The sequence below is a fragment of the Oryzias melastigma genome, linkage group LG8 (assembly GCF_002922805.2).
Source record: "Oryzias melastigma strain HK-1 linkage group LG8, ASM292280v2, whole genome shotgun sequence".
NCBI lineage: Eukaryota > Metazoa > Chordata > Actinopteri > Beloniformes > Adrianichthyidae > Oryzias > Oryzias melastigma.
In genome coordinates this window covers 7,620,732-7,632,755 of record NC_050519.1, presented here as the reverse complement: position 1 = coordinate 7,632,755, position 12,024 = coordinate 7,620,732, and the positions used below count along the sequence as shown (strand labels likewise).

At 38.7% G+C, this 12,024-nt stretch overlaps 1 protein-coding gene across 1 annotated transcript in view; it reads left to right on the top strand.

Annotated features, from left to right (window-relative positions):
* elfn1a (extracellular leucine-rich repeat and fibronectin type III domain containing 1a) overlaps nt 1-9,822 on the top strand; it is an 85,107-nt gene extending 75,285 nt beyond the window's left edge. Inside the window, exon 3 of the mRNA XM_024272898.2 lies at nt 4,502-9,822. Coding sequence (XP_024128666.1) covers nt 4,875-7,241 — 2,367 coding nt within the window. The 5' untranslated portion in view covers nt 4,502-4,874 and the 3' untranslated portion in view covers nt 7,242-9,822. The remainder of the gene's footprint in view (nt 1-4,501) is intronic.
* The last annotated feature ends 2,202 nt before the right edge of the window (nt 9,823-12,024 follow it).

Genomic DNA, 12,024 nt, shown 5'->3' with positions numbered 1-12,024 from the left:
ACAGAGACGAACAAGGAAAGCTTTAACCTGTTGAAAAATCTTTTGATAAAATAGTTTTTAGATTTAAAATTAAAACAGAACTGTCTCGTTTAGCATCAAAACGGTTCATTCTGAACAAATTCCCTCAAGAAAGGGGAGTGACTGACATACAACACTGTTGGGGAACAATGGGAGACATTTTTGATCCACTTTTTTTTTTCCATGCGGCCTTCTGGAGAACCAGTCAACGATTGCCTTCAAGCACTGGCTCTGTCAGTGGAGCAGCACTCCTGAGAATACCAGCAAGAGAGGCCACTCTTGAGGTTTTTGAGCAAAGAGACAAGCATTCACAAAGATTTTCCTTACTCAACTTTCCAAAAAGTTCCACTTATTTTGTCCTCAAGGGAAGTTACACCAAAATGCAGTTTTTATACTTGTTAGTCTAAAGGCTTGATGGAATAAACAAAAATCATTGTTTTAAGAGAATCGCTTTAAATGCTTACCCACAACAAAAGAAAAGCAAAAGAAAAATCTTTATTACCCAGCTCATAAGGCATAAATGGAAAACAGTCCATGCAGGGGCTGTCTGCGCCTGATAGGGTGTACACTCAGCTCTGATGCCTTGGGTGTTCTGGACGGCTGCACAGAGTCCCAGCACTGGACCGTGCAGATTGCTGCCATCATTGAAAGTGAGTCTGTTGTGGAAAAATAGACCTAAGCTTTCACAAGGCAACACGTACACAGACGGCCTCAGGCTAACTTTGAGATCTGACTTTACAGTATGGTGTGATTTGCATGAAAGTGAAGCTCTTGGAAATTAATTTTAATGTAGCTGGCTGCTGTGTTTATCCCTCAACAACTTAACACTGCAGGCGTTGTTTTTGTTGGCACTTGCTCTGAATTCGCTGGGACCCAAGTGCAAAAGAGTCCTTTCAATAATTAATTGCAAGCCATTATGACCAGCAAAAAAAGAAAAAAAGGTGCCTTTCTGCAAGCCATCTTTAGTGGGGGTGCAGTTAAAAGAAAGACAATTGTAATTTGGTCGGACCTTTCAGGCTTAACTTAAGTTTCCATTTAATGGCTAAAAGCATCTTACACCGATGTCACGCTGTGAGTGAGCAGAGGCCAGGTCAGATGGGCTCAGTCTCTGCCGTGTGGTATTTGCAATAAAGGTCATGGACGGAAAAATAAGAAGAGCGTTTTCTCCTCTTAAAGATCTCTCGCCCGTATGGATATTCTGCGGAGCGGTATTTTTCATATTCATTTCATGGAACATTTGATTTGGAACCTCTTTCCTCCCAGGGGCTTTGAGACTGTTCTTTTTCTTTAGTGCTCCTCTGCCGCTGCTCTTTTGTAATCATGAAGGTGGTTTTGTAATGACAGCCTTTGGCATTCTGTTGCAGTGCTCAACACAGCATTTTTCCTTGCACTTTATCTGTGCTTTAAAGGCTGACCAGAGCTTTCACTTGATTATCTAAGCTTTGTTGCAGATAATTTTTTTGTGTGCACCAAGGAGAACGGCACTTCTGTGCATCAAAACAACTTCTCATTTACATTTCAAAACTACGTTTTTTGTTGCACTTTGATTTGTACAAGTATGTTCATGAAGGCCGCAGCTGCACAGCCTATTGAAATGGATTAACCCTTATCAAAACTGAGAAATGAATTATTAGTTTTTCAAAAAGGTTTTGCCCATGCTTATTTTTATAACCTGAATATTAACTCTTGGTAGCTTAGAAACTGAATGAGTTGTCAATATATGCATCAGCTTCCCTGTTTATAATGGATGTATGGAGTAATGGGCACAAAAACTGCTCTATAAGGCTGAATGGGCAAATAATCTCACCCTCGAGGCAAACTCAGATCTATGTAAAGCATGCAAAGCCTGAAATTATAAAACCAAAGTTCCAGAGTAATTTTATAGCATTGTCCCTCTTTTTTGTTGACTATGATTCAGAGAAGAATGACTAAAATGCATTAGAATGGGTTTGGATCTACTCTTCCTTTTTTAATTGTTTGTTTGCACACACACACATATATATATATATATATATATATATATATATATATATATATATGTATATGTATATCTGAAGTTTGAAAGGTCGCTGCGTCACATTTGCCAATCAGGAACTCAGCTTTGGGCCAATGATGTTTTCATTGACTTGATCAGCAGGTAGAATATTAGTCCAAAGCAAGCGTTTTTGTCTTGAACTTCCATCTAGTTCATTAACCCGCTGGAGCTGCAGGGTTTCAGAGCTCATTGGGCTACTTCAAGGTGAAGGCGGGATACGCTCTGGACAGATCACTGGCTTTTGTTCCCGCGGCGGAGCTCACTCGCTCGATATGCCAGCAGACAGAGACCCGCTGCCTCATCAAGGGATTGAAAAAAAAAAAGGGTCTCTTAATTTTATTTTATTCCCTCCTCAGGTCCTCAGGTTAATACAAGACAGTGAGCCTTCAAGCTCTGTCACAGTGACACAGAAACACTGCGGGAGTGACTGTCATACAGATATAGCCCCCTGTACCAAGAAAATATTTCAATAATAATCATGTAAACCCATATATGGAAACATGTTTTAGTAGAACTCCTCACATTAAATAAATCTTATTTTTCAACATCATCTGTGTCTTCCATAAATTCTGAATGAGATATCCACAGACACCATTCCTTCAGTCAACAAGAGTAAAAAATAAATAAGTCAAGATTTGCGAGACATGCTGAGTTTGTAGACTATGGTTACAATAGAGTGTGCCAAACATCCCAAAGCAATGTCCATATGATTATGAAATATGTGAGAAAGGCTGTTGTTAAAAAATAAATCAATAAACACCATATGTGCAATACAAGAATAACTCTCCAAACTCTAAAAGCGTGGGCGAGAAGCATCTCTGTCATTGCCTTCATCTGTTTACTGACCTCGGAGCTGTTGGTGGTCAGAGGTTGATCCTGCTAATGAACAAACAAGGACTACAAATTGAGGATTAGAGTCCCAGGCAGAAACAAACACTGCCTCATCTGAGACAGAGTCGGGCAAAACCACAACATGAGTGTGACTTTAATGTGCTAAACTCACACAAAGGTCAAATGACAGCAGGAGTGGTCTTTAGATTCTCTGTGGCAACCCTAGTTTCCATTTGAAGTATATTCTCTCTGCCATCAACTGTCACATATACTCTCCTCTAGTAGTGTGATTATCCCTGTTGTGAGCCATGTCCTAAAAACAAAGCAACATCTTCTTATGTTAACCTAAGGTTTTCTCACAGTAGGTGAGACTCCATGCAAGTTCCTAAACAAACCACGGTCTATTTGTTGACTTAAATATTTAACATTTCAGAACCCTTTAAAAGTATAGCTGCTCTCTAAAAAGTTTGATTTAAAAATGAAAAGGTATCTGTTAAATATCTAATTCTTGAATCAGTACCATGTGTTGTGGTCTTTTATTTTGAAAGGCTTGGAGATAAAACATTCTTCTAGCGTCAGAACAAAATGCAATTCCTGTAAACGTATTCACCAGGTAATTACGTGAAGGCGCCTCTGTGTTGCATATCAAATTTATTTGGCAGATTTAAATGTCTTGATATTCTTAGCAACTATCCAACCGCATACCATGGGCACCAAGCAGTACTCACTATTTCTATTACCTCTCTATGGCAACAGTTGGGTTGTGAAGTTTAAGACTATGTGGACTCTTACATTTCATGGCAGGAATTGGGGGAGCACAAATCTCCTTCCTTTAAGCAAAATATAACACTTTAGTAACATTTAAACAGCACATTGTGACGAATGATCCCCAGCTGAAGAAGATAGTCTATTTTTTGTAGTCCAATAGAGCTTAAAAAAGCAAACAAGCTGGAGGTATAATGTACATTTAACAGTTTCTCTTAGAATTTTTGCAGCTCATTTGTATCTTGTAAGGATAATCAGTGGTCTCTCTTGAGATAACTTGAGAAGACAGACGAGTTAAGGCTACATCACAGTTGGATGCTTCTCTATGCACACCAATTTGTGTTTTAATACTGCTATAGTAGTTTTCATCACATAAACCACAGGTAATAGGTTTAATTTGCACTTTTGTCTCTTACCCTTACATTCTATTGAATTTCTTCTTTGACCAATAAACAAAAAGTGTTTTCTTCTTAGAGGAGGATGCTAAATATATTGATCTGACTGTCACGTTGCAAGATGTGGTACATGTAATTTTAATGGTGTTTCTTAACATTGTCCTCCTCCCTGGAAGTCTTCTGGTTAATGGTGTAAAAACAAAGAGTCTGCTTCCCATTACCTGTTCAGCTGTAATTGGCCAGCAGTTTTCTTAAGTACCAAAATACTACTGGGAGTTCACACATCTTTTAAACTGTGAAAAAGCAACTGGTGAAGCAAAAAACATGGAGGATTTAAAATTAATCCAAATTGGACAACCTACAATTTTAGTAAAAACATGCAACATGTATGTCTTTAAGCTGCATCTAGCATCAGCTCTGTACCTAAGATCGATTTTGTCTTGTCTCTGTGTTGCAGGTTATTCTTCTGTGCACATGAGTCACAGTGAGGAGGGAGCTGACAGATTCACCAAGATGAGGCTGTTTAATGAGGTTTACTTCTGAAGGAAAAAAAGCACAAGCAAAGCTGAAGTGGAGGAATCTGTTTTTGAACATCGCCACAAGTAAACTGCAGACGAGTCTCAATGAAACAAACCAAGAAGAGATACCCCACATTTATCTGCTGATGCTTCAGGACAATATTCATCCTCAATCATCCATCAATGCAGCAGCGACAAATAAAAGGACTGGCCCTGAGAGCAGCCGAACATCCAGCTGATTTTCTGACAAGGTCCCTTAAAAGGTTTTGAAACAGTGGCATTGCTCTCCTTTGATACTTTTTGGCCCTGCACATGACTCTCAAAGAAGCACCGATGGCCTGCAGCTCAGGCACGGTGATGAGTGCCTTGTTTTGGTCTGTAACCATTGTATATTTGACTCATGTTGGCAGAGTGAATGGAGACTGCTGGTTAATCGAAGGAGAAAAGGGCTTTGTCTGGCTTGCAATTTGTAGCCAAAACCAACCACCATTTGAGGCCATCCCACAGCATATCAACAGCACCATCGTGGACCTTCGTCTAAATGAAAACAAAATAAAAAGTATCCATTATTCTGCCCTTAGCCGCTTTGCCAACTTAACCTACCTGAACTTGACCAAGAATGAAATTTCCTACATAGAGGATGGGGCCTTCTCTGCTCAGTTCAACCTACAAGTACTTCAGATGGGCTTCAACAAGCTACGGAACCTGACAGAGGGGATTCTTCGGGGTCTGGGAAAGCTGCAGTACCTCTACCTCCAGGCAAACCTGATTGAGACTGTGACACCTAATGCCTTCTGGGAGTGCCCAAACATCGAGAACATCGATCTCTCCATGAACCGCATCCAGCAGTTGGATGGGTCCACATTCACCAGTTTAACGAAACTCACCACCTGTGAGCTGTACACCAACCCTTTCAACTGCTCCTGTGAGTTACTGGGATTTGTGAAATGGCTCTCAGTTTTTCCAAACCGTACCAATGAGCGTATGGTGTGTGACTCCCCGCCTGGCGTCTCAGGATACAGTTTACTGAGCCAGAATCCCAACAACCCAACGTACCGAAATGCCCTCCACATGCTGACGACTGTGTGTACCGACGACTACGTGACACCATTCATCTCCATTTCCATTGAGTCCACAACAATACCACCCGACTCAACGCTTTGTGGGATGGATGAATGTCCCTCAGGCACCGAACCAGACGACATTACTGTTAGCACCACGGAAAACGAAGTGCAAGGAAAACTTAAGATGGAACTGAAGGAAATAACAAAAGCAGGGGCAACAATTACTATCCAGATTCCTGATCCATACAAAAAGATGTACATTCTGGCTCTTTACAACAACAGCTTCTTCACAGATATTCAAAACCTGAAAGACAAAAAGGAGGACATTGAGCTAAAAAACCTGAAACCCCACATCAATTACACGTACTGCATCGTTTCAATACGCAACTCTCTAAGACACAACCACACTTGCCTAATAGTTTCTACAAACCCTCGGAATGGAAAGGAAAGAATTGTAAATAATGCGACAGCTACTCACTACATTATGACAATTTTAGGCTGCCTCTTTAGTATGGTCATTTTTCTTGGGGTTGTTTACTACTGCCTGCGAAGAAAGCGCCAGCAAGATGAAAAGCACAAAAAAGCAGGCAGCCTAAAGAAAAACATAATGGAACTGAAGTATGGACAGGAACTGGAAGGTGGGACTATTTCTCGCATGTCACAGAAGCAGTTATTGGCTGGGGAGAGCATGGGAAGAATGCCATACCTACCATCTGCAGGTGAAATGGAGCAGTATAAATTCCAGGAGATAAGTGAGACTCCTAAAATGATCAAGGGGAACTACATGGATGTCAGAAGTATGGATCACCACGAGCGTAGAGAGTGTGATCTTGGAATGGCCGGGAACAGTCAAGGATCAGTGGCTGAAATATCCACCATTGCAAAAGAGGTGGATAAAGTCAATCAGATCATCAACAACTGCATAGATGCCCTTAAGTCTGAATCCACTTCATTTCAGGGGGTTAAATCTGGAGCCGTGTCCACCGCAGAACCCCAGCTTGTCCTATTATCAGAGCACCCCCAGAACAAATCTGGTCTTTTATCCCCAGTTTATAAAGATAGCTACCACCACTCTCTGCAGAGGCATCGCAGTTCCGATGTCTCTCCTAAGAGACCCAGCACTGCCACAGGAGGACCCATGAGAAGCCCAAGGCCTTATCGCTCTGAATCCAAGTACATAGAAAAGACGTCCCCAACTGGAGAGACCATCCTCACTGTAACACCAGCTGCTGCCATCCTCAGGGCTGAGGCAGAGAAGATCCGCCAATACAGTGAGCACAGGCACTCATACCCCGATGCTCAGATAGAAGAACTGGAAGGACCCGACAGCCACAAGTTATTGGATCCTCTCACCCACTCCCGCTCCAGAGACTTAGCGTTTTCTCAAATGCCATCTCAGTATCACAATCTAAGCTACTCCTCCAGTCCCGAATACTACTGCAAACCCTCACACAGCATCTGGGAGCGCTTCAGACTCCACCGAAAACGCCATAAAGATGAGGAGTACATGGCTGCTGGGCATGCACTGCGAAAGAAAGTCCAGTTTGCAAAGGACGAGGACCTGCATGACATTTTAGACTACTGGAAAGGAGTTTCAGCTCAACATAAATCATAACCCATTTAGGTGTTTTTAAAATGGACTTTATTTTGTTGAAATGACACATGAACCTCCTCCGACGACTAAAAATCAGTGGATACTTTCATATTATAATCAGCTAGTCACTCGCGCGTAACATTCTCTCTTGACTGTGAAGAAAATGGGGTGAAGATTCTTTGAATTTGTCACATTGTGTAAAGCATTCACCAGGAGAAATTTATTGAGAATAATAATATATATATAAATATATGTTACAGTGGATAATAGGTTTTGGGTATCGCATGGCCAAGTCCTGTGACAGTGGATTTGCTGTTGTGTACTATGGAACTACTCTACGAAGATACTGACACCTCGACATTTTTTGAGAACTATCTGGACCCATTTGAACAAAACACTTTTTCCCTCCTCCTTGCATATATTTAATTCATAACTATGTACAGATATGGGTTTCTATATTTGCAATGTTTGCTGTGTAAATGGTGAATTGTTAGTGGATGAATCAGGTTTATCAAACATATAGGTTATCTTGTGTTTTTGCTGCGGAAGGGCGAGTCTATTTTAAACCAACATTTGTCATTTTAAACTCGTCGCCACCTGTTGTGCGTCCTTTTGTTTTGTTAACGGTTTGACACGATTCAAGCGGATTCGGTTCTAAGACCCCTGAATCACACTGTGCGTACTTCACCGGATGGATCCTGACGGACTTCCTGCTGACTAAAGTGCAGCATAAATCATGCAGTGGTGAGCATCTGTTCCAACGGTTGCAGAAACCATTTTTTTTAGAACCAAAGTGAAAAAATAACGGAAATGTTTACAAAATCCCTGCAAGATCTGAAGATCACACAAACAAAAAGGGGGAAGCGTGAATTTACATCCATTTGATTTTTTTTTTTTTTTTTAGACCTTTCCTTACAAGATCATCTGAAAAGTATCCAAACACAGGATATGACATGAAAGCCTACTATTAATCTTGAGTATTTCAAAGGGAAGGCAGCTGTTCTTTGTCAATTGTTGCTTTTAGGTACACAGACAGCTGTTCTGCCCTGCAGGGGAGCCCGATGGATGAATGTAATAGATACATATTCTGATCTGTCTACGGCAGCTTTTATGTACATTTTCAAGAGAAATATTTATTTCATGCTATTAACAACTGTGTTTTTTTGTTTGGTTTTTATCTCCAGTGTATTATATTGCATAACGTGTAACCTAATAAATAACAGAGGGTAGTTTGTTATTCAGATGGGCCTTGTCGCTTGCTGAGAGGTTATATGTTATTTTTATCCGCTTAGGCTGTTGAACCTTTTTTGTAAATTATGAAAGCTAAATACAAGATAATTATTAAACATGCTAGAGTTAAATTTGAGAATGTGACACTGAATCTTCTGACTTACTGGCTGTGATTTTGTATATCCTGATATGTTTGTTTGTTATTTTGTTTTGGTAACTTTTTTTTTTTTTTTTTATTCCAACCAGGCTCATGATGTTTCATCATATATTTCTAAATAGGGGATAAATGTAAAAAAAAAATTTAATGTTATATTTGTGCGTTTTTGGTGTATAACGTCATATCAGTCAAGACTAACCTTAATTTCCAAATTTAGTTTTTTTTTAAAAAGACATGACCCAAAGTCTTCCAATGTTTTTATATATAAATACAAGAAACATTATGGCCATACTATTATTATTATTATTATTATTTAGGTTTTCAGCTTAAATTTAGTAAAATTTTTTGGGAAAACCAACCTTACAGTCAAGAAAAGACCATCAACAGACTACACATTATAGAAAAAAATGCTGTATTTATCTCCAATTCCCAACAAATCCTCATTTTTGAGTTTTCATTTGAATAGGGTTAGATTTAGTCATGCGCAAGCTGTTGGAAAATGATTTTTCGGTTCATGTGCTTAAACTGAGCTGCTTCAGACAATTCTTGATTTATTAACATTTCCATCTAAGCTGAACATAAAGTTCATAATTAGCAAAAATAAAGTTATAGAGGGGATTGAGATTTCAAAGTCTGACTTGTAATTTTCTACTATAAAGTTCATAAAGTTTTGCTGCAGGTGTAACGATACACAATTATGAATCCATTTTAAAATGTTTGTGTGCGTATCATAAGATTAAGTCGGACTGTTATGATGCTGTTATTTTCCATAAATGAGAAATCATGAGCCTGTTGTGGATCTTTAATGTAAGCACCTTGTTATTCTTTAACTGGGTCGTCTGACTTAATATTTCAACCGCCTTAAGATTTTGGGATTTGTGTAAATGTAAATTACTTTTTTTTATTTCTTATATTGTCATTCAGACTCCATTTGTTACTTTTATAAATGCATTTCACAGTTTTCTGAGAGCTGTCAGGGTTTTAGTTCATTTAGCTATTTACCGACATGTTTTTATACTGCATATTGTAGCACTTCTGTGTCTAATAAGAGTTTAAAATATTGAGAATACCTTTAGAAGAATCAACAGTTGATGTTCAAGTGCATCAAGAACAAACAAGAGCACAATATTGTGTTTTTTATTCATTTCCTAATGCTATGTTATCTGCTTTCGGAAAAAGTACTGTGAAATAAAGTCAAGGGTGCACATAAGATCAGATAAGAGTTAACTTTTTTTTTTACTTATTTAATCATTTAACTGGTTTATATGGATATGTTTGACCTTATAATTATTTGGGGAAAAAACACAATAAGGCCTTTTTTTTGCATAAAATAATTAAATTGAGGTTATTGATACAACAAAATGCCCATGTGTAAATAATGTAAACTGTACCAATAAATTGTGTTAAAAAATATTAAGATTATTAATGTTAATTTGGGAAAAAATAAGAACTTGTCCCCAACTTCCTCAAGTGAAGCCAACAGAAAGGGAGCTTTGGATGCAATACCGCTAAGTGCCACTAGGACCCCTCACGAATAGATCCCTCCTCCTTTGATGAAATCTCGTTTGAAATGTCTAAGTGCTCATTTCCAGTCGTTCCCTGGCATGACAGGCTGACTTTTTAAAAGCTCCCGTTGCCTCAGAGAGGTTTAAAAGTATCCTACTCTGGCTGTATTAGACACTCAAAACACAGACATATTTCAGTGCAAAGTAACAAGTGACAAGGTTCAAAAATGATGGCTAAAGCGAGGAGCGGGAGAGGCCTCAGGCTGGAAAAAGACGAGTCAGAGATCAATTCTTTTTCACCTCCCTCTCTTATGTTTGCATGAGATTTTTTATTTTAGTCATTTCAGCTAAAAGGTTGAAGAGCACGATGTTATTTTTCTTAGAGACATCAATGACTCACAACAGAATAATAATGTGGAAATGAATTGTGTATTTATCCCATCAATCATGTCAAAGGTTCCTGTCAAAATAGAAATCTGAAGACTTTGCATCTTGATCACTTCTTTGTCAAAGACATTTTCTATAACAAGCCACCTGCCATGTCAAGTTACACATGATCCTCCTAAGATATAGATAAATAAAACAGGTATCAGGTGAGTAAACTCAAAGTTTTTCTAAATAATAGACATGAGATATTTTGGGGGATGCTGGATTCTTGTAACAATAAGTTCTTACATCCCTTTTAGTTTAAAATAAAACTTTTTAACATTTGACGAACAATTGATGGCGCAGAAAGCAGCAAAGAGGCATTATGTGCTTTCACAAAACATCTTTGCAACCCTTATATAATGTTCTTACATCATTGCGATAGTATATTTTTATTAATTATCTTCCTAGAAAGCCATTTAAATATTTTCCTCCTTTCTATTTATTACCTTTTGACTTACAATGTTCACACTCCTTCTTCAAAGTCAATTGGCGTCCAATTTTCCAATCATCACAGTGACTCATAAAAATAGTATTTTTTAACAAACCAGTTCAGTGCTGCATCACTATAAGTGTCCATTATTATTCTCACTAGGAAGCAGATCTTTAAAAAAAAATGGTATTAACAACTTAATGCTAATGTCAAAGCTGGAAATTGACTTAGTCACATTGATCAGTCAAACTACAAAACTATTCACTAATCCATGAATGAATAAATAAAACTGGTCTGTTGGAGAAAGTCCAGGTTAGTTCAGTAAGGAGAGATATTAGGAATATGGATGTTACAAATAATGTGCATGATAAAAGTCCACAATCATTGGTGGTTAGGCGTTAAGTTGATGACCTCTTGGGATGAACTTGGACCATAGATGAATAAACCCCAGAGTCTACATGCTGATGATTATTAGAGCATTCCAAAGCATAGATCCAGGTGGAGAATGAGGCAGAGGTCCGTCTATAATGGAAAGAAACAACAACTCATGAACTTAAAAGCAAAGAAAGAAGAAAGAGTGGCTAAATAGCCAATGAAGGCCTGATTGAGAGTGATGCAACAACCAAGAACTCTGCTCTGAGAAGCCGATGGATTGAGTTTATTGGTCACAGTAACACCAATAAACATTCAATTATGAAAAGAGATTTTGGTGAACCGGAAGGAGAAAGAATCAGGCTTTTGGAGTAAATTCGGTCCATGAAGATCTTCACTTCCTGGTCCGAGTCGACATCCGGATCAAAACCAAACGGCTGGACATTACTGAACATTCTTATGGAGCAGTGGTGAAGATTTACACTAGCGAGACACATGACTATCACAATCAGACGGGGGGAGAATAAGGGGTGGGGCTGCCCAGCTCAGCTCCAAAAGCCACGCCCCCTCAGAAGATATTTTTGAAACAGGAACTTCAGATCAGCATGAAAAATGGCTTTTTAAGGTTGTGGGATTTTGGTTAAATTCTTCAAAATTATAATTAAACACTACTGGGAACAT